At 32.3% G+C, this 18,525-nt stretch overlaps 2 protein-coding genes across 3 annotated transcripts; both read right to left on the bottom strand.

Moving 5' to 3' along the window:
* Positions 1-1,717: 1,717 nt before the first annotated feature.
* On the bottom strand, positions 1,718-9,335 carry LOC114189671 (phospholipase D zeta 1-like). Its single transcript, XM_028078302.1, has 20 exons — positions 9,005-9,335; positions 8,404-8,505; positions 7,917-8,032; positions 7,647-7,788; positions 7,278-7,445; positions 6,670-6,843; positions 6,347-6,589; positions 5,743-5,859; positions 5,484-5,623; positions 5,242-5,391; positions 4,808-4,964; positions 4,273-4,722; positions 4,063-4,173; positions 3,519-3,665; positions 3,238-3,435; positions 3,061-3,162; positions 2,848-2,979; positions 2,657-2,722; positions 2,404-2,465; positions 1,718-2,299 (listed from the first exon to the last, which is right to left on the bottom strand). Exons 1-20 carry the CDS (start codon positions 9,191-9,193, stop codon positions 2,050-2,052), a joined length of 3,216 nt encoding a protein of 1,071 aa, XP_027934103.1. The 5' UTR covers positions 9,194-9,335; the 3' UTR covers positions 1,718-2,049.
* Positions 9,336-14,848: 5,513 nt separating this feature from the next.
* Positions 14,849-18,525, bottom strand: LOC114192527. 2 transcript variants are annotated; one of them, XM_028082275.1, is made up of 8 exons: positions 18,228-18,525; positions 17,968-18,034; positions 17,849-17,888; positions 17,546-17,678; positions 17,377-17,448; positions 15,965-16,038; positions 15,234-15,295; positions 14,849-15,145 (listed from the first exon to the last, which is right to left on the bottom strand). In XM_028082275.1, exons 1-7 carry the CDS (start codon positions 18,477-18,479, stop codon positions 15,265-15,267), a joined length of 669 nt encoding a protein of 222 aa, XP_027938076.1. In that variant the 5' UTR covers positions 18,480-18,525; the 3' UTR covers positions 14,849-15,145; positions 15,234-15,264. The 2 variants fall into 2 exon arrangements, with proteins under 2 accessions (XP_027938076.1, XP_027938075.1); XM_028082274.1 differs by having other exon boundaries at positions 15,965-16,045.

The following is an 18,525-nucleotide window of genomic DNA, read 5'->3' on the forward strand; positions in this document are numbered from 1 at the left end:
TTACTTAGAAGATCATGTGACTAGACTTTCTTGAACTAGGTCTAAGATTACATTTATATTAATACCTCACAATTCACCTTATATGCTGTATTCGTTTGAGGTTGAACGAAAATATGAAGACGGATTATGTAGTAATTTCGATTTCATTTGAAGAGAATTAAGAGTAAGGGAATGCAACAATTTGCAAAATTTATCAATTTTTTGATCTTGCGTATCGGGGAGGTCATTTGAGCTGATTCATTAGTGAAATACAATTTTATCCTCTGTAGTTAAAGAGTGTGGACATAAAAGTGAAAGATCCGATTCCACATGACATGTAACAGATATGTGTGCTTTAAGGGAGATGATTTAATCCTACATGTGCAGATCTAATCCCAATTACATGAACTTTATCTTACCATGGATCCTTTTGGTGGCTACTTGATGATTGAACCCTATTTTTCTTTGTTAATTTTTTATTCAATTTTACTAGTTAAAAAAAAATAAACAATTTTTTTTACTCTGATGTCAATTTATTCTAATTATTATATAAATGGCAAAATGGTAATCTCATCAATATTTCTATTAAAATATTTTTTTTAATCTATTATATTAATCAAATTTCTTACAAATTTTCAGAAAAATAACTTCTAAATCTATTCACAATCATCTCTAAATCCCTTAAAAAAAACACAAAATTAATTCTTAAATCCATTCAAATTATCCGCTTCCTTTTTCTCATATCTTATCTCTCAAATGAATACGGCATTAAAGCTGAAAACACTTTGTTATGCTAAAGTTTCGTGTAAGTTGAGAAAGATGCAACTTTATTATTTTACTAACAAATAAACTTGGAATTATTTAATTGGAGAATACAAAAACAAAGTAGATTCAAAACATATAAATTTTAAAATTGATAAGAAAATGTGCACGGTAAAAGAGTCTCAACAATTAAAAAATACTTAATTAAATAAATTGTTGAGTATTGGTAACAAACTTAAAATGTTAGAAAATGAGTTTCAAAATTATCGTGATGATGCAAAATGATACAAAACATTTATTGTTTAGTTGGAAAACACAAAAAATATACGTATACATTTACTTTGATGGAAGTGATAGGACAAGATGGAAAAGTTTGTGAATTGTTATATATGTTCTTCTTGATATTATTGACTTCATACTTATGTAAAAAAAAGTGTGATAGAATATAGAATACTTATAATATCTTAATTTTAATTTTTTAAATCTAAATAATAATTAAAGCTATTTTTATCTCTATGCGAAAGATTCTTTTAAAACTGAAAAAAATTTTAAAAAAAAATTTGAATAAAAAATATTAACCGACAAAATAAAAATTATATAATTTTATACAGATTAAAAATATATTTAAATTTATATTTTAAACTGTATGTTTTCTTATTTTCTGTGAACTGTCTTATCTAATTAATTAATTAATTAATTTTAGTTAACTAGTATATGTATAATTTTATTTAACCAGTATAATATGTAGAATTGTTATTTACAATTTTTTTTTCAGTGATGTCAATTTTTATTAACGTATTTTAACAATTTTATAAACTGTTAAAAGGTTTTTATACTAGAAAGTAAACCATCGTGCTTAATTCGTATGGTACGGTTTTCTAATTTATTTTTATATGTCAAGACAAGTATTGTTTTTTATTTAATTTTAAGAGAGAGGGTCTCTTGATCAAGAGAAGTAAGTTTAAAATCAAATCAATAACCTCAACTTGCAATACTTATTAATAACCTTACGAAAAGAATCATCTTACATAAGAAAAAAAAAAAATCCCAGACCAATAGAAGAAGAATATATATACAATTTCCTTCACAATGAACGAAGGCTTATCCCGTCAAAAAAGAAGAAAGAATTAGTACTGTACAACATATATGAAGAAGGTTGCATGGCATATTCCCAGCAATTCTTCTGGTGATTGAAAACAACAATGGATCCTTTCTCTTTCAAGAAAATTGACCGAAAAGATATAACATCAATCAGATACGAGTGCAATTTACATGAAATCTCTTCTTTGAGTCTCCAAAGTAGCATACTCAATGATAGACTTGAGGAGCAACATAAAACTCGCTCTCCATAAGAGCTGGTCTAAGATCTTCCTCACGCATGAACTCCAAAGGAAAGGAAACAAGGTGTCCCTTCACACACTTCAACCTATCTATCGCCTCTATTCTTTTCATTTCTCCATTTTCATGACACACCAACTTATCAGGGGCTATTCCCATATCTATCGTCGTATCACCAACTTTTTCTTTCAACTCACTCATGCTTTGCCGAAGTGCAGCTCTGCATATTATTCTAAACTTTGTTACTTAACAACAAAAGGATAAAACAATACCAAAACCAGGATATTCAGAGACCCTACAAGAAACGGGGAAAACTCCACATACCTTGAGTGTATTTCATCGTTGGGAATGCAAGCAAAGACCTCATGGTATATACTTGCATTTTCCTGCTCATCCAAAAACAAAGTCAACATGTCACTGTATCATGTTTGTTGATGAATAATGTTTGTCAAAGAAAAAGAAATATGCTCATTTATTAGAACACAGGGGCTTAAAAAAAATCAAATTTTTGACATCTTGATTGGTTACGATGTTGTCGAAAAGAGGAAATACACAAACCAGTGAGACAAAATCTAACCTTTGCAGTTGCTGACCACAAGTCCTTGTAGGTTGTATCTACCACCGGATCACTGATTTTACTGATCTGTTACGAGAAAGAGAATATTGTTAAGAGGGTGTCATCAAGTAATGTAAACAAATGAACATACAGACCAAGCATGTGTTGGTGAGATATAGCATAAAGACCAAAGTTTTATCATTTTGACTAACCTCTCCGGTATGAAGACCAAGGTGTTCAGACCACAGGGAGCAGCGGAGGCTATAGGAAAATTTTCCAGCCTTCCATGGCTTTCCATTCATCAAAGATTCAACATATTCTTTATCTTCTATAAGCACTCCAATCTGGTTGATGAAAACTATTAGAATTGCACGTGCTATAAGAAATAGCTGATTAAAGAGACAAAAAGCAGATATCAATTGCACCTCAGAGTCTCTTAAACCAAGCAAACTGCGGTCATTTATGTTCGATGATCCAATAAAAGATACACGATCATCAATTATCATCAATTTACTGTGCACATACACCTGCAAAGATATGGGAAATATGTTGTGTTAAATCCTTATTATAAAAGCCAAAAGTTGTTTCATTATATATTATACCTGACTTGTAGCCACAGGACCATTTTCATAGAGTCTACCATGAGATCGTAAACCGTAGAAAGAAATATAATCATAAGTCTTAGGACCAAGTACAGTTTCAAGATTGTACAATATCGAGTGCTTTTCTCTAGAAATCGTTCTATACTGCCAATGTGTTAAGGCTCTCACTGTAGCAGCACCACCATCATCTAGACCACCCTGTTAATAGTTCATAACAGAAAACGATTGAAGACTACACCAAAGAGGATTTATGTTATAAAACAAAGGCAAGTTACATTTACCTGGAAGCCAGGTAAGAGGGGAATCACTACTATAACTCTAAAGTCTTTCTGTTCTTTGTGGGCTTGCAAAATACGCCTATATAAAGCTTCCAAAATACGGTTCTGTATTGTGTCATCCCCTGATAGACCTGATATGAAAAATTGGTTCTGAATGGAAACAAAATGAGAAAGACAAAAAGGGGGAAATGGGTACAATGTAAGAAACCACTATAATAACGTACACTGTAAGAAACCAATCAAACCAGAACTTAATACTAATTGCCATAAGGTATTTTTTGTATGAAGGATTTGCATTCTTGAGGTGCAGTTCGTAAAATAATCTCCAAATACTTCTTTTATAAATATGACTTGGAGATGAAGAATTTATATCATGACTTTGGATCTTGATCTTATTTGACAATACTCAACCAACACAGTATAAAAACTGGAAAATTAATACCTGACAGACTAATGTATTTAACACATAGTAACCCCAAAGGCCAAATATCTTAAGATACTCAAAGGAAAAGTGTATAAAAATAGGAGTTCCTCACAATTAACTTACCTCAATGTAGATAAAATGTTTTGCTTTTTCAATAAGGGAACAATATGCAGTGTGAATGCTTTCTTCAGGCTGGCTTGTTCCAGCAGACCACTGGCTGACACTTCTGATTACCTGTTGATAAAGAGAAACTAATTGTTCCAAGAAAGAGAATCTAATTGTTCTAAGAAATAGAAACTGTTTGAAACTAATTATTCAAGCATCATAACTAACCTGGCAATGACAGGTGGTGCGTGGACCAACTTGTCCATACTCCAAAATAGTGTCATCATTGGTGCCTTCTGGTGCTTCCCACCAATCATCTAGAACATCGGCAAAAGATTGTGCTCCCAAGAGTAAAGGAACAACTTCATCTTGAAAACCTTTGGTCTGTGTGTCTGAAACTAGAGTTTCGTCCTCCATCGATGGAGAAATTTCACTAAAATTTGTATGATCTCCATTTGAAGTAACAATTCCATCAGCTTCTTGCGGTAAAAGTAGTGGTATATCTTGCACTGGAGACTCTGAAGAAAATGAATCTTGCTTCACAATTTCTTTCCTCTCTTCTTCATCTTTCTTTTCTTCAATGTCTATCTCTCTGCTTCTTCCCATGTAATGAGGAAGGACCATGTGATGGTGAGGCATAAGTAGAGGAATTTCATGTTCATTTGGAGCTTTGGTTCTCTGTGATAAGATTCGCCATGTAAGATAGCGCGGATACAATAATAAAAAGAAAATATTTGAGAATAAATAACATCATTTTGTATACCTTAGCATGGTTCCAACGTTGGACAAAATGACGAGCAATGTCACGACAGGGAGGTCCCCAAAGAGCACAATGGACATCGTGCCACGGCATACGGGGATATTTCTCACGATTCAATTCATCTTTCATGGTGTCTTCCCATGAATTTGGCTCAGATTCCCTATCAAAGTACAAAATTACAGAAGAATAATACTAGAAACTTAGTATAGCATCCTATGAAGCCCAGACACGAACATGGACACAGATACAAAGAAACGTCTAAGTTGAAAAAATGTAGAATACGGACACAGCGACAAGTCTCAAACATATCTAAATGCATTACAATGGACCTAGAGTATTAAGAAACTTGGACCTTTTCTTCTAGGAACATATTCAAACACTGTTTCACAAAAAAATCTCCATGTTTTTTTAAATGATGAAAATTGGAAAAGAAATACCTTGGGTTGTAATAGTCCTTTCCAGGCCATATTACAGAAGGGCAGTCACCCACTTTATGTTCAGGTGTGTCATATCGACCAAAGCATAAATCTAATCCTCCAATATAGCAAATCTTGTAATCAATAATTACAAGTTTTTCATGGTGCGACCTATAAGAAACCAAAATTAGTCATCATATATGCCCCAAAAAGGTCCACATAAGAAGATATTCAAACTTCCTTTTTTAAATAATAGTACATACCATAAATACACACGAGCAGCGAAATGATCTGGATAGCGCAGTACCTTCACATTCTCATGAATTTTGAGCAGTCTTTTCATACTGTACAAGCTGTTGATTTTCAAAGCTAAAGAAACCTCCTTGTAGAGAAGCACATAGATCTGCAGAATCATTTAATGGCATAACATAAGCATAATTCTATTTGTTATTATTCAATCTTGTAAAGAATTCAGACAAATGCAAATAAAATGGACTATATTGATGAGAATAGAATGTGTACCTGAACCCCTTGCTTTGCCTTTTCTTCTAGTAAAGAATCTAACCGAGAGGTAGAAAAACTATCAAAAGGTCGCCTCAGATACAGCTCTGGGCATAGCCACCAGCCCGTGATGAAGATCTGCAACCAGTTTTCATTCTCTTGTGATTAAAAATTGAAGGATTAAATGTGTTTTTAGTCCCTCAACTTTGATCCGAAATTAAAATTCGTCCGTGTCTGAAACTTTGATATATTTTGATTCCTAAACTTAAAAAATGAATGGATATAGTCCTTTTAGTCCAATTAGATTAAATTTTGTTGACATGTGTCAAATGCATTTTTCCGCAGATACTGATGCCGAAACGGATCAAAGTGTGTAAATAACTCAAATACTAGCATGAAACGACATTTTACATGTCAAGAAAATTTAATGTAATTCGACTAAAAGTACAAGATCTATTCAATTTTAAAATTTAAAGACCAAAATGTATCAAAATTTCGTACAGGAGAAAAATACAATTTTACATCAAAGTTCAGGGACTAAAAACATAATTAACCCAAAATTGAATTAGGAAGCCAAAATAACTTATTTATATATGCACTGTAGATTAACAATGAAAACATGTACCTCTGACTTTGCATCTTGAATTGAAGTAGCAATAGCTTCAAATGCTGCATGTCCATCAACAAACCATTGGGCTTGGCTCCCATCTTCTGTCAAACCTCTTATGGGAGCAAAGGAACCAAAGCGATGACGACAACACCAACCTTCAAGAGGTCTCAGACTAGCTTCGTTTATTGCAGCAACCCAAGCTTTTACTTTAGGACTACTGGTAGTTCTCAACAATATGCTCCTATTTCCACTAGTAACCTATTAACAATTTCAAACAATTCCTAATAAAATTTTGGCAGCAAAAGCATTTATAATCTTGAAGAGACAATTTTTACTACCTTGAATGAATAACGCAAAGGATTGCGTCCTTTTATAGGATCAGCTAAATATGCTTTGGTCCCTCCAACTCCTTCAGAGGAAGGGAGGATATCAAAAATAATTATATCCAGTGGTTTGTTGCTGAAGGGATCATCCAAGAGGGCCAAAAACCCAGGTTTCAAAACAGCCCATACCTATGTGCAGACAACAATTTCTAGATTAAAATTAAGATTGAATGAAAAAGAAAAAAAAGTTGTCAGAGACCATATATAACCATAAAGAGGCATTTCAAACAAGGAAGGTATTATATGTTAGGTTTACAGAGGAAGAGGAGGTTTGAGACTTGAGTCCAACCACATAAGACATTGACACCATTCTCAACCCAAAACCTTAAAGCAATGATTTTATGAGTCTTTATCCTTATACAGTGCTCTACTTTCTCATTTCTAACAAATATGAAACTTAGACTCACACTTAGATTTCTAACATTATATATACAACCCAAAGGTCCAATTGATCAGTTAGTTTATTTCAGTCCACAACTGTACCTGCATTTTACTTCCCAATAGTATGCAACCATAAAAACTCAACTAGCTATTATCACCAAAAATAAACTTCTGAAGCAAACCTTCTTCCAGCTGTTATTACAACAACGAAACCAATTGCACGGGAAACATGATACATCCAAATCCTGTGAAATATTTGACAAATGCTTCACCATTACAAATCCCTCTTTCAGTTTTGGACCATACTCCTGTATAAAGGATAGCTTGGAGACTTCCAAAAACCTGCAGACCTATAATCCAAAACCATATGTTACAAAAGATAATTTTAGCTCTGGAGAAGTCACATTAGGTACATGGTAAAAGTTTCCTAATTATACATACAAGTGTAGAAGATACTGAAGGAAAAACAGATTTATGGTTTTCTCAGAAGGTCTGCTAAGAATTATCTAAACAAATCCAACAATTACCAACTCCGAAGTTTCATTTGTTACCTCTTGAGAATTCACAATATCCAAGTTTTCTAAAAAGTGATTCAAGTAACCCTGCATTGCGACTTTGGCTCTATCTGCAATTGAATGTTGCCCTCCTAGTGATGGACGAATTATTGGTAGAGCAGCAACGGATGGAACATATCTTTAAAAAAGACCAAATTAATGAGTACGGGAGCGCATTGAAAATAGTAGAGAGAAACACACTTTTATGTATGATCCCAATAAAAATTCTATTTTTAATTACTTAAACCATTTAGCAAATTCAAATACCTGTTTTTAACACTGTCTTCATGAAGTAAAGGCACAGCTCCATCATCAGGTTCTTCATCTTCATGCACTATTACCGTTTGATCTGCTATTCCCAAGTTTTGGAGCCATTCTTTCAACTTCAAGAGTTTTATTAAGATAGAAATTAGGCTGAATCATATATGTCAAATATAATGAAGGAAACACCTCAAGTTCAAGTTCAAGTTCATTAGTATAATTAGAATCACAACATCTAAAAATTGTCTTCTTTGATGTTTGATAGCTCCGTACAAGACAAAGCTACAGAAGACTAAAGAGAACAATATTTCAAATGCAATGACTTTAATGATGTCACTAAGTAAACTTGAGGGAGGAGCAAAAACTGAACTATTGGCAATATACGAATAACGTACAAAGAATCAGGTTTTAGAACGTAAATGTGAATGTGTGAGATTAAGGAGGTGCTAAAGATTAAATGAAAGAAACAACGTTGCAAAATGAAAGCGCAAACCTGCTCTTGCCTGTCATGAAAATCTTCAATTATTACACGTTTTCGCAGACAGAACTGTAAATAAAGAAGTTGTGATGCCTTCTTCACTAGAAGCCATTTAAACTGAAATAAAAATGTAACAGTTACTTAGACATTATAGTTGGGATGTTGGATTAGAACCACACCACTTCACATCATAATTCAATACATAAAAAGCTTATAGTCTACGTGTAAAGTGTAAATAACTGACACGCATATAATTTATGAACTAAGGTTTTACAACATCGAGACCTGAGCACAATTAAAACGGATGCATCTATCTAATGGATTCAGCAAGTGGCAATACAAACAGAAACCACCCAATTGAAGATCATTTGGCAAAACAAAACAAAACAAAACAAAACCAGAGATTTTCATTCGTCTTTCCCACTCAAATTCGCCAAACAACATTGGACAGCTGAAAAAAGAATGATATTGACGAGATCACAAATGCCATGATGGCCAATAACTTGGACCACAAGCTTAAAAACTGTGAAAAGAAATCGAAAAATAAAAATCGTTTGCACATAAAAAATGAGATGAAAACTAGAAAGAAGCAAATGAGTAGGTGAGAAGCTTGTGCCTGTTTGTACTGCAACTGAATGGTATATGAAAGGAGGATTGAGCTAATGTCTCCGGTGTCTGGTCTCGACACGGAAACGACGGTGGCCTTCGGCAACTCATCGAAAATCCACACCGTTTCGCCGCATCGCCTGACGGAGTTAGAAGTTGACAATGCTTCCGACGGTGGAATCAACGGCTCAGACGACATGGGAAAACGTGGGAGATAGCTACTTCCCAGGTTGAGTTCAAAACACCGTACTTTGTTTAATGAAGCAAAGACAACTGTGTTGCGGGTTTTATAGTTTCTGTCAGAGGTTTCCCATTCTTTACTTTCCCTCTGCGTAACTCAGGAATATTTCTTACTATATTAAATTTTGGAAAGTAATTGATAGGTTTGTTTAACTTGTTGAATCTTCAGATAGAAAAGAAAATTAAATAAATTTATTGTATAAATTGGAATTAACTTACATAGAAATATTTTCCATTTTTCCCACGGTAAGTCTTATAACACCCTTGAGTTTCATGGAGTAAGAAAAGCAACGGAAACCATATAAGTCGGAGTAAGCAACAAAATCTGATGATGCAACTGAAAAAAGGACAAAGCTTTTAATGTAGTAGCTCTGATAGAAATATGGGAATTTTTTACTTTGTATGTTTCTGATTAGGCCCCTGAAAGAGTTATTGTGACTTAACTTTTTGTCCAATAATGGAGAAGTGAAGAAAATTGGTATATCCTTGAGTTTGGAAGGGAATATCCAAGTTTTGATGCTTGTGAGTGAGTATATGCCAAAATGGCATATGATTGGTATTGTTTAATAATAACAAATTGAAGCTAATATTAGGTTGATTCTATATTTTCCAGAATAAAGAAGCCAAGTCAAAATCCGAAAAAATAGGATTGAAGCTTATTTATAAATTGCGGCGCCGAGTTATTTATAGGACGAAAATAGATTTGTAAATCATTTGGTATTTTGGTTTGTGCTTTCGACTTTAGTAGTTTGCAATAATGTAGCCCTAAAAATTAAATGAAGAAAAATAAAATTTTGTTGTTTGGTATCGTGGAAGAACAAAGTAGGTAACAGAGTTGAATAGAAAGAAACAGTGGCTGGCAGTGGCAGAGTGGTTAAGACCATGGATCGGACAAAATATTGATATTAGGTGGATGAATCATATAATGTGTTAAAGTCATGATTACATGATTACATCATCTCACTGTTGAAAAATTTTTAGTTTAATTTTAAATTAAATATTGGATTAAATATGTTTTTCTCCTTAACATCAAGTGAATTTTTAAATTAGTCTATTTTTAAACTTTAAATCAATTTAGTCTTTTATCTTTTGAAATACATGAATTTAGTCTTTTTAATCAAATTTTGTTAAGTTTATTTGATATTTCAAGGACGTTTTATAATAGTATTTGACTTCACGTTAAAACAAAAATGTATCAAACAATATAAACAACTCAAATACAATCTTGAAATACGTATAAAATATCAAATAAACTTAACAAATTTTGATTAAAAGGTAAATTTATGTATTTCGAAAGATGAATGACTAAATTGATCCAAATTTTTGAAATAAATTAATTTCAAAATTCACTGAAAGTTAAAGGATAAAAAACATATTTAACCAATAATATATATGGTATAAAAACATATTTAACCAATAATATATATGGTTTACGGAAAATTGGTGCAATTCTATATAAAAATTACTAAAATGGATGTATTTTTACAAAATTGCAATAGGTCGTGCTTAAAAGAAGTTGTGTTATAATGCATAACCTTTTTTCTTTTTTACTTTTGTTTGAGTTTTTTTTTTTTTCTGTAATCTTGATGAAGTTGTATTTCAGTAGACAACTATCTACTTTCTTTTCTTTTACTTTACTGAAGTATAATTAGGTACGTCGATTTCTTTCTTTTTTTTGTTTTTCTCAAATTTTCTTACTCCAAAAGTCATCTTTGTGTTGGGGTCTTGTTCTCGAATTGACATGAAGATGTGAAGGTAAATAGCTTATTCATATTCGTTAACTTAAATGTATATTCTTTATTGATTATAAACAATGTTGTAATATTTTAAAGTGTAATGATATAGTTTAATTATGATATGCATTGATTTTTCTGGAATTACACTGTAATAATTTAATTTAATTACAGATTACAGGGAAATAGATGAACTTGAATGAAATTAACGAAAATGGGCATAATTTTACACAGAAATTATTAAAATGGGTACACTTTTAAATCGCGTTTGAAATAGACGACTTTAATTTTGCTTAATTAATTTTATAATTTTCAAAGAATTCTTTGCTTATATAAATTTTAAATACTTTTTTATAAAGATGTATTAGATATGACTAGCTCTAATTCTTCAACTTTTTCTTCATAGAAGACGTCTTATATTAATCACGATTTTTTATTCTTTAATTATTTTTTTAGTTCACAATAAGCTTTATTATTTATGCTGAAGCCTTTAAATTCACTTTGTGTTTTCTTAGACATAGATCACTAATATTTAATTTGAATTTAAATATTGCCATGAAGGAATACTCTAATAAGTGAAAGCAAGCCATAGTTTGAATAGAAACAAATTTTGAACAGTAATTTTAAAAAGATTAAAATAATATATATATATATATATATATTATTGTCAATCGTAAATAAATTTTGAATAATTATTGAAAAACATAATTATAAAAATGGAAATATATGTTAAATAAGTCACAATTAAAAAAACTATTATTAAAAAACACATAAAATTTAATATTTCATTTTATGCGCTTAGAAAAATTTCCATATAAATTATTTTGAAAAAAATTAAAAACGCTTAAATTAGTTACATTGTAATATCTTGAAAAAGAAGTTAGGAACTATTTAAATTTTGATATTTAAAACATTTTTCATAAATGTTAAAAAGAAATAAATATCGATATACACATACAAAATTCAGAGACTACAACATCTCCACCCTTATAATTCTCTGTTAGTGATATTGATATAATATAATTGACACAAATTGTTTATAAAGAAATATCAAAAGATATATGATCTCTTACAATTCTAGAAAAAATTCAATGCATTTCATAATAATTAAAGTATATTGCCCTTTAAATAAAGTTACCAACATTTTTCTAATTAATAAAGAATGTAAAACTACGTTAAAATATTATACCAATTTTAGTAAATTTTGTATAACATTAATTTTCCTATGATTTTAGCTAAGAGAAGAATAAAAAGTATTACAGATAACATTGTGATAGGTTTTGTTTTTGAGATAAGACGAAAGAAAGAATAGGGTGTCAGAATAACTCAACCTAATTGATATAATAAAGATATATAATAGGATGTTAGAATAAGTCGACCTAACTCACACATTATAAGAGTTGCGGTGACCTTAAAAATAATATTCAATTATTTTATTCATAAAAGTCAGTCTATAAATAGAACTCTTCATTAATCAAGTTTCATTTTATAAGAATTACTATCACTCTAAAACTTTTTTCTAAATATTTTCTTTGTTTTCTCTCTAGATCTCAAACCTTTGACTTTATCCTTCGTATGCTTGAAGACGAGAGTACGTTACTCTTGGTGTTGAAGTCTACAATCCTACCCAATCTGAATCTTGAACAGAGCAAGTTCATCTTTTGCTCTTCTTTTGAGTTTTTTTAGCAAATTTGTTGCATGAGAGGGTGTAGGGGTTTATGTTTCTTTTGTTATTTTTTCAACAATTTATGAACTCTAGTAGACCTATTAGTAAGATTCGAACCTAGATGAAGTTCAAACCATTTGTGAGAGAAAAAAAAAAGAGTGACTCTATATCAATGGAATATTATCATCCATACATAACGAATTGATGTGGTATATTCAAATCATAACATATGAACAATAAAAACTAGTATTTTAATTAAGACTAGAACTCGTAAAGAAGAAAACGAAGTTATGAATGGAATAAAATATGCATTATTTACATACAAAAGTATTTGGATATTAGACACATGATTTCATAAAACCATATGATTTTCCCGGTCTAAATAAAGTGAGTTTTCCATGAAGAAGATTTGTTTAAGCATGTTTTATTCGATACATATAGGAGAAGAACATCATATTAGATTTTCTTACAAAATGGATAAATCAGAACCAAGTCAAGATGATACGAATCAACCTCTCCTCTAGTGTTCTTATGCTAAAGATCTTACCACAAAAATGAACAAATTGCATGTGATGTTAAAGAGCTCAAGGTGAATATCTGTTTGGTTATGATTGTAAGGGTGTGTTTTGATCGTTAATAAGGGTTTTTTTATGTGCAAGTAGAGCAACTTGTGTAAGGTAGAGCCGGTGTGAAGAATCTTTGAGTTTAGGAGCATCTATCTATGTAATGGAAGCAACTTTTAAATTTAAATATATTGTTGTATGATGAGTTGATTTGTGTGTGATTCAATAATGTTATAATTTGTTGTGTAGAAAATTATTTGAAATGATATTTCTAAATGAGTGAAATTTGAATTGATCTGTTACATGTAGTAGGAATGAAACTGTGTGATTTAGTTTAATTTGAGTAAAAGCCTATGTAGTATGTTGATCTGTGCTAGAATGGTTGAGTTGTTAGATTTTAACTTTGCTTGATTTAGTTTGATGTGTTGAACATGGTTGTGCTAAGATTGGTATATGAGTTGTGAAATTGAGAGTGAATATGAGGTTGCATCTTTGGCTTCTAATGGTCCTTTTAACTGGGTTGGTGCTGATTTCGGTTGAGATAGAGGATAAAAACACCCACTAGAGCCCAAGTTACAATCAGATATGTAAATTTATGTCTCTTGTTTATGTAGACTCGATGAGCAAACCTTCATAGAGTGAGCATTAAAAATAATTACAGAGAGCATAAGGATTTTTCACTCGTTGGACAAACTTGATTTAAATTCGCTTGCAGGGCCTAAGCCGTTTGGTGAGTGAATGAGTCGTTGTGCGAGAGTGAACTTTGAGTTTTGGCAGAGAAGCAAGGGAGCTTGGTCTCTGAGCAAATCTGCTTTTGCTGGGCTAACTTATATGTTTTTGGTTTCAATACTTGACTCGTTGGGCGAGTCACCTAGTCGCTGAGCGAGTCACCTAGTCGCTTAGCGAGTACATTCCTAGGTGTAACTCACTGAGTGAGTTTGTGAATTATGCAAGTGTTGTGTGAATGTTATATTTAGTTGAAATTTTATTGTGGTTTGATATGAATGATGTGGAATGAGAAGGTAGTGATTCTTAGGATGGGAATACTACTATGTAAGGTGATGAGGGGAGTGTATTGACGCCACAACAGAATTAAGAGTATTTTAACTCTAATAAGTATTGGACTCAAATAGAAAAAGATATTTAGTTGTGAGAATCGAAGAATATTCTTATTTGTAGATTTGGTAAGAGATCGAATATACTAAATAAGGACCTTATCATACTCTTGGGAGGGGTGTTGCCCGACCATCATACATAATTATAACTCCTGAGAGACAGGTGTGAGTTATGACAAGTGCTCCTCACAGGTCATGTCAAATGTATATTGGCGTATGAAAGTTTTGGCTATTCTAGACTAATATAGTTGTTGTTCTTGTTAGAAAAATTGTCCTATATATCAAATCAAAAGAAACTTATATACGTCGTTTCTCTTTTCTTAACATTTGAATTATCTTTTAAAAATGAAATATGATAAAGTCATTAAATTCCAAAATGATAACCTAGAGAACTACAGCGTCTAACCCAAACAACTACATCAATTTAATCAATAGATTATTTATATCTATTGACCAAGTTTCCAAATTTGACTAAACTTCATCCTATATTGAGATATACCAGACTTCCGGGGCTATTTCACTATAGACATAATAAGCTGACCAAAGTGTGTTTCAGAAATCAACATCAAGTGAAGAAATCAACATGTTTACAAATTTTAGTAATATTCATATAGGCCACAACATCAAGTGAAGAAGTAATAGAATAAAGGAATATGATAAATTCTTTTAACCGTTCCAGCAGCATAGTAACTCACAAGATGTTTGTGGTACATAAGACACTTATGTATCAGCTTCATCGTGAAAAATGGGCACACTGCATACACGTTTTAGTTGAAGACCCAATTTCGACAGAGACAGTGAAACTTGGAAAGAGCAGCCATATAATCATCAGACCTGTAATAAAGAATGAATATGCACCTTTCATGTTCCGAATTTGCACTCTTTTCACTACCTAAGAAATGTGTACTTATTCAAACCATACCTTTGCCCATAAGAAGACTGGCATGCAGCAACTATGTGAATTTTAGCAGCATCTGTTTCATTCTACCCATGGAAAAATCATTAGTATGAAGTTCATAAAGCAACTTCAACCCAAATAAAAAACATAAAAAGTACAAATCTTCTGACATAGAACAAGATGGCCGGTTAATACACCATATTCCAGTTGGTTCACTTTCTTCAACCTTGCAACTGTCTTACCAATTCCAAAAACTAACAACAAAGTGTGTAAACTAATGAATATTTCTCCTGTCTATTATGAGCTTCTTCGTTTATGCATGCATTTTTTGGTTGGAAATGAATCACCATGCATAGTGCCCATAAAGAGGAATAAAGCAATTGCAGGGATTCAATCCAAGGATTTTGTACCTTAAAATCTTTTAAACAATCCAATAACACACAAGAAAACCAGCTTCTTATTAACAAATTCATCATGCAGAGAAGATCTTGTTGAATTCTTGCTAAGTTGGTAACAACCTTATAAATTGGACAACGAAAGACTCTGCACAATTATCATTTTAACAACATATACCTGATTTTTCCTTATGTAAAAATATATATATAGAAAAAATCAATTCTGTCAAATCACCATCCCCATAAATATTCCACCTAACAGAGTAAACAATAACTAGAGTTCCATTCGGATAATGATGTAAATCATTGTACCAAATAATAATCTCTTAATATGTTTAAGATTGGAAGTTGCAAGAATACCTGAGATTCGTAATAAAGCCCAGCATATAATGAAGCATAAAAATACTCACTATCTCTTCCACCAGAGAATGCAGCTACAAGCTAGACAGGTAAATCAATTGCCCGCATCAGATTGCCTTTACAGAGACAAGAGAAATAATGGAGTGCCAATAACATGACAAATAAAAATATTCCAGTGCCTTTGCAGAGAACAGAAAGTAGAGAATTACTGCAAACCTGTTTTTAAGTTTACAATACTGATTCTGATAAAATAACCAACGAGAAAATTTTAAGATTATACCTTACTCTAACTATCAAACACACAAAACTTTACCACTAGACAAAAGATATTATCGAATCCAAAACTCACATTAAAAAAAGTGAAACAAAATTAGGCTATTTGCACTTTTGGTCCTCTACTTCTAATTCTAAAAAAGTTCAAATTTTGACTATATTTTCAATTTGAATAATGTTATCTTCCTAGTTTTTTAATTGGTTGTCAGTGTGCTGCTGATGTGGTTAACAGATCCTTGATGATAAATATCAGCCTCAGAAAAGTCCTCTATGCTAATTTCCTACTTCTTATTTACTCACTAAAAATAAGTGAGTTTTTCATTACACTCTATATTATAGTGAACTATTTGCTCTGTTTTGGTAATTTACACGCATGGGTAGTTTCTAAATATTAAGACTATATATATAGTACTGTTTTGGAAGGGTGTGATATGTGGAAAGGTACAATGGGATCTCCATTAAAGATGTGTTGAACCTATGTTTAGGTGTTTAATGTACGTGTATATTTTCTGTACATGGGTTAGAGCACCCCTAGTATTCTATTATTGCTGATCAAAACAAAAATTATAGTTAATAATAGGCAGAACTGATGAGAAACAAAGCAATGCCTGCTTCAAGAGGACAAGCTCAAGTTAGGCATTTGTGCAAAGATAGGAAAGGGAGAAAAATTTACTTTCACCCCTAAGATTACACTTGATATCCTTCATCTTTTCAACATTACAACAATCTCCCTCTCTTCATATAACAACGATATAATCATGGGTGATCTATGATAACAGAAGGGAAATACGGTGCCATATTGTTGTATAAATGAAGCAGGATATTGTAAAGTTGAGTAAAATGTTAGCGGATGTTACACATTCTGTCCTACGAAATATATAAAATTCGCAAATAATAGACCAGATTAACAAGTTGCCAACACAATCTTAGTTTAAGTATGAGAGGACTAGATTTGGGGAACCAAATTAAGAGGTAAATGTGCATGAAAACAAAAAAAAAAAATGGCATGCTTTACAAATGGTCAAGAACCAACAACAACTCTCCTAAAAGTAGCTCAAGCTATACGGGGGAGAATTAAGCATGGTTCTATATATAACAGAAATATATGCATACTAATGAAGAATGTAACTACAGCACACCTTTTCAGGATCCCCACCATCTTTGAACATGCTATATGCTTCCCGCATGACTGGCCTCGGGTCTATTCCAACCTAAATTCATTTAGAAAGATGATAATTATTTGCATATTCACACATTCCATTCTCATGTTTAACTTCCTAGTGGCTAGAGATAGAAGCAGCAACTTGCCTCAAGAAATAGCTTCCTTGCTTCATCCACTCCATACAATTGAGCTTCACACAGAAAGCACCATATGGACTCTTCCGTGTCATTTGGATTTTGCGCAACATCAAATCGAAACTGTTCAGCTCCCTCTTCAAATCTACAGTAAAAGGGTTCAATTCAGTCTCCTTTGGATAAAGTCGGAGCAGCACATTGTAGTTGTGCTTGCTCACACCACACCTATTTTACTTTGTCAATAAAAAATTCAACAACGATCCTTTCCAAAGTTTAGCTAGAGAAAGTGTTATTAGGTGTAGTGTAAGTAAGTACCGATTAAGGTAGTAAAGTGACAAGCCCCTTTGCCAAAGATCTGGTAACAATCACAATATCTCATAACCCAAATATCAAAGTGAATTCATGAATCGTTTTCCAGAAGTGTATAAACCTACACGCCTTTTGACGAGGATCCAACTGAATTGCCTTGTCGAACTCCACAAGAGACCCCGAAACATCACCCTTAACAATAAATTAACTACAAAATGTTACTTGTACAACAATTCATAATGAACAGAGATAGACACAAAAAGTGTTACTGAATAAAATGTTGTATAACTCAAAAATAAGCAGCTATGATACATGCTCAAAGTGGTACAAAATGAAAAAAAAAAAAAAAGAGTTGACGATGAAAAAGTAGAATTGAAGAAGAAACCTGGCGGAAAAGAGACATTCCGCGTCGAATTGCGAGAACGGCTTCACGGCCATTGTTACTGGCGCCGGTGAGAGCGTCCCAGATGCCGGAAACCGAGGGAAGGAAAAGTCTTCGTGTGAGGTTTAAAGGATGAGTGAGAGAGAAGGGTTGTTTGGAAGACAATAGTATTGGGAATGAGGAAGAGTGGTGAAGAGAAGGAGACACCAATATGGAGGGTTTAAGGTTGTGGGAAATGGACATGAAACTTGACATGGTTGTGGTTGGAAGCTAAGATCAGGTGTCAAATTTTGTGACCAGA

The sequence above is a fragment of the Vigna unguiculata genome, chromosome 7, assembly GCF_004118075.2.
Source record: "Vigna unguiculata cultivar IT97K-499-35 chromosome 7, ASM411807v1, whole genome shotgun sequence".
NCBI classification, from domain to species: Eukaryota; Viridiplantae; Streptophyta; class Magnoliopsida; order Fabales; family Fabaceae; genus Vigna; species Vigna unguiculata.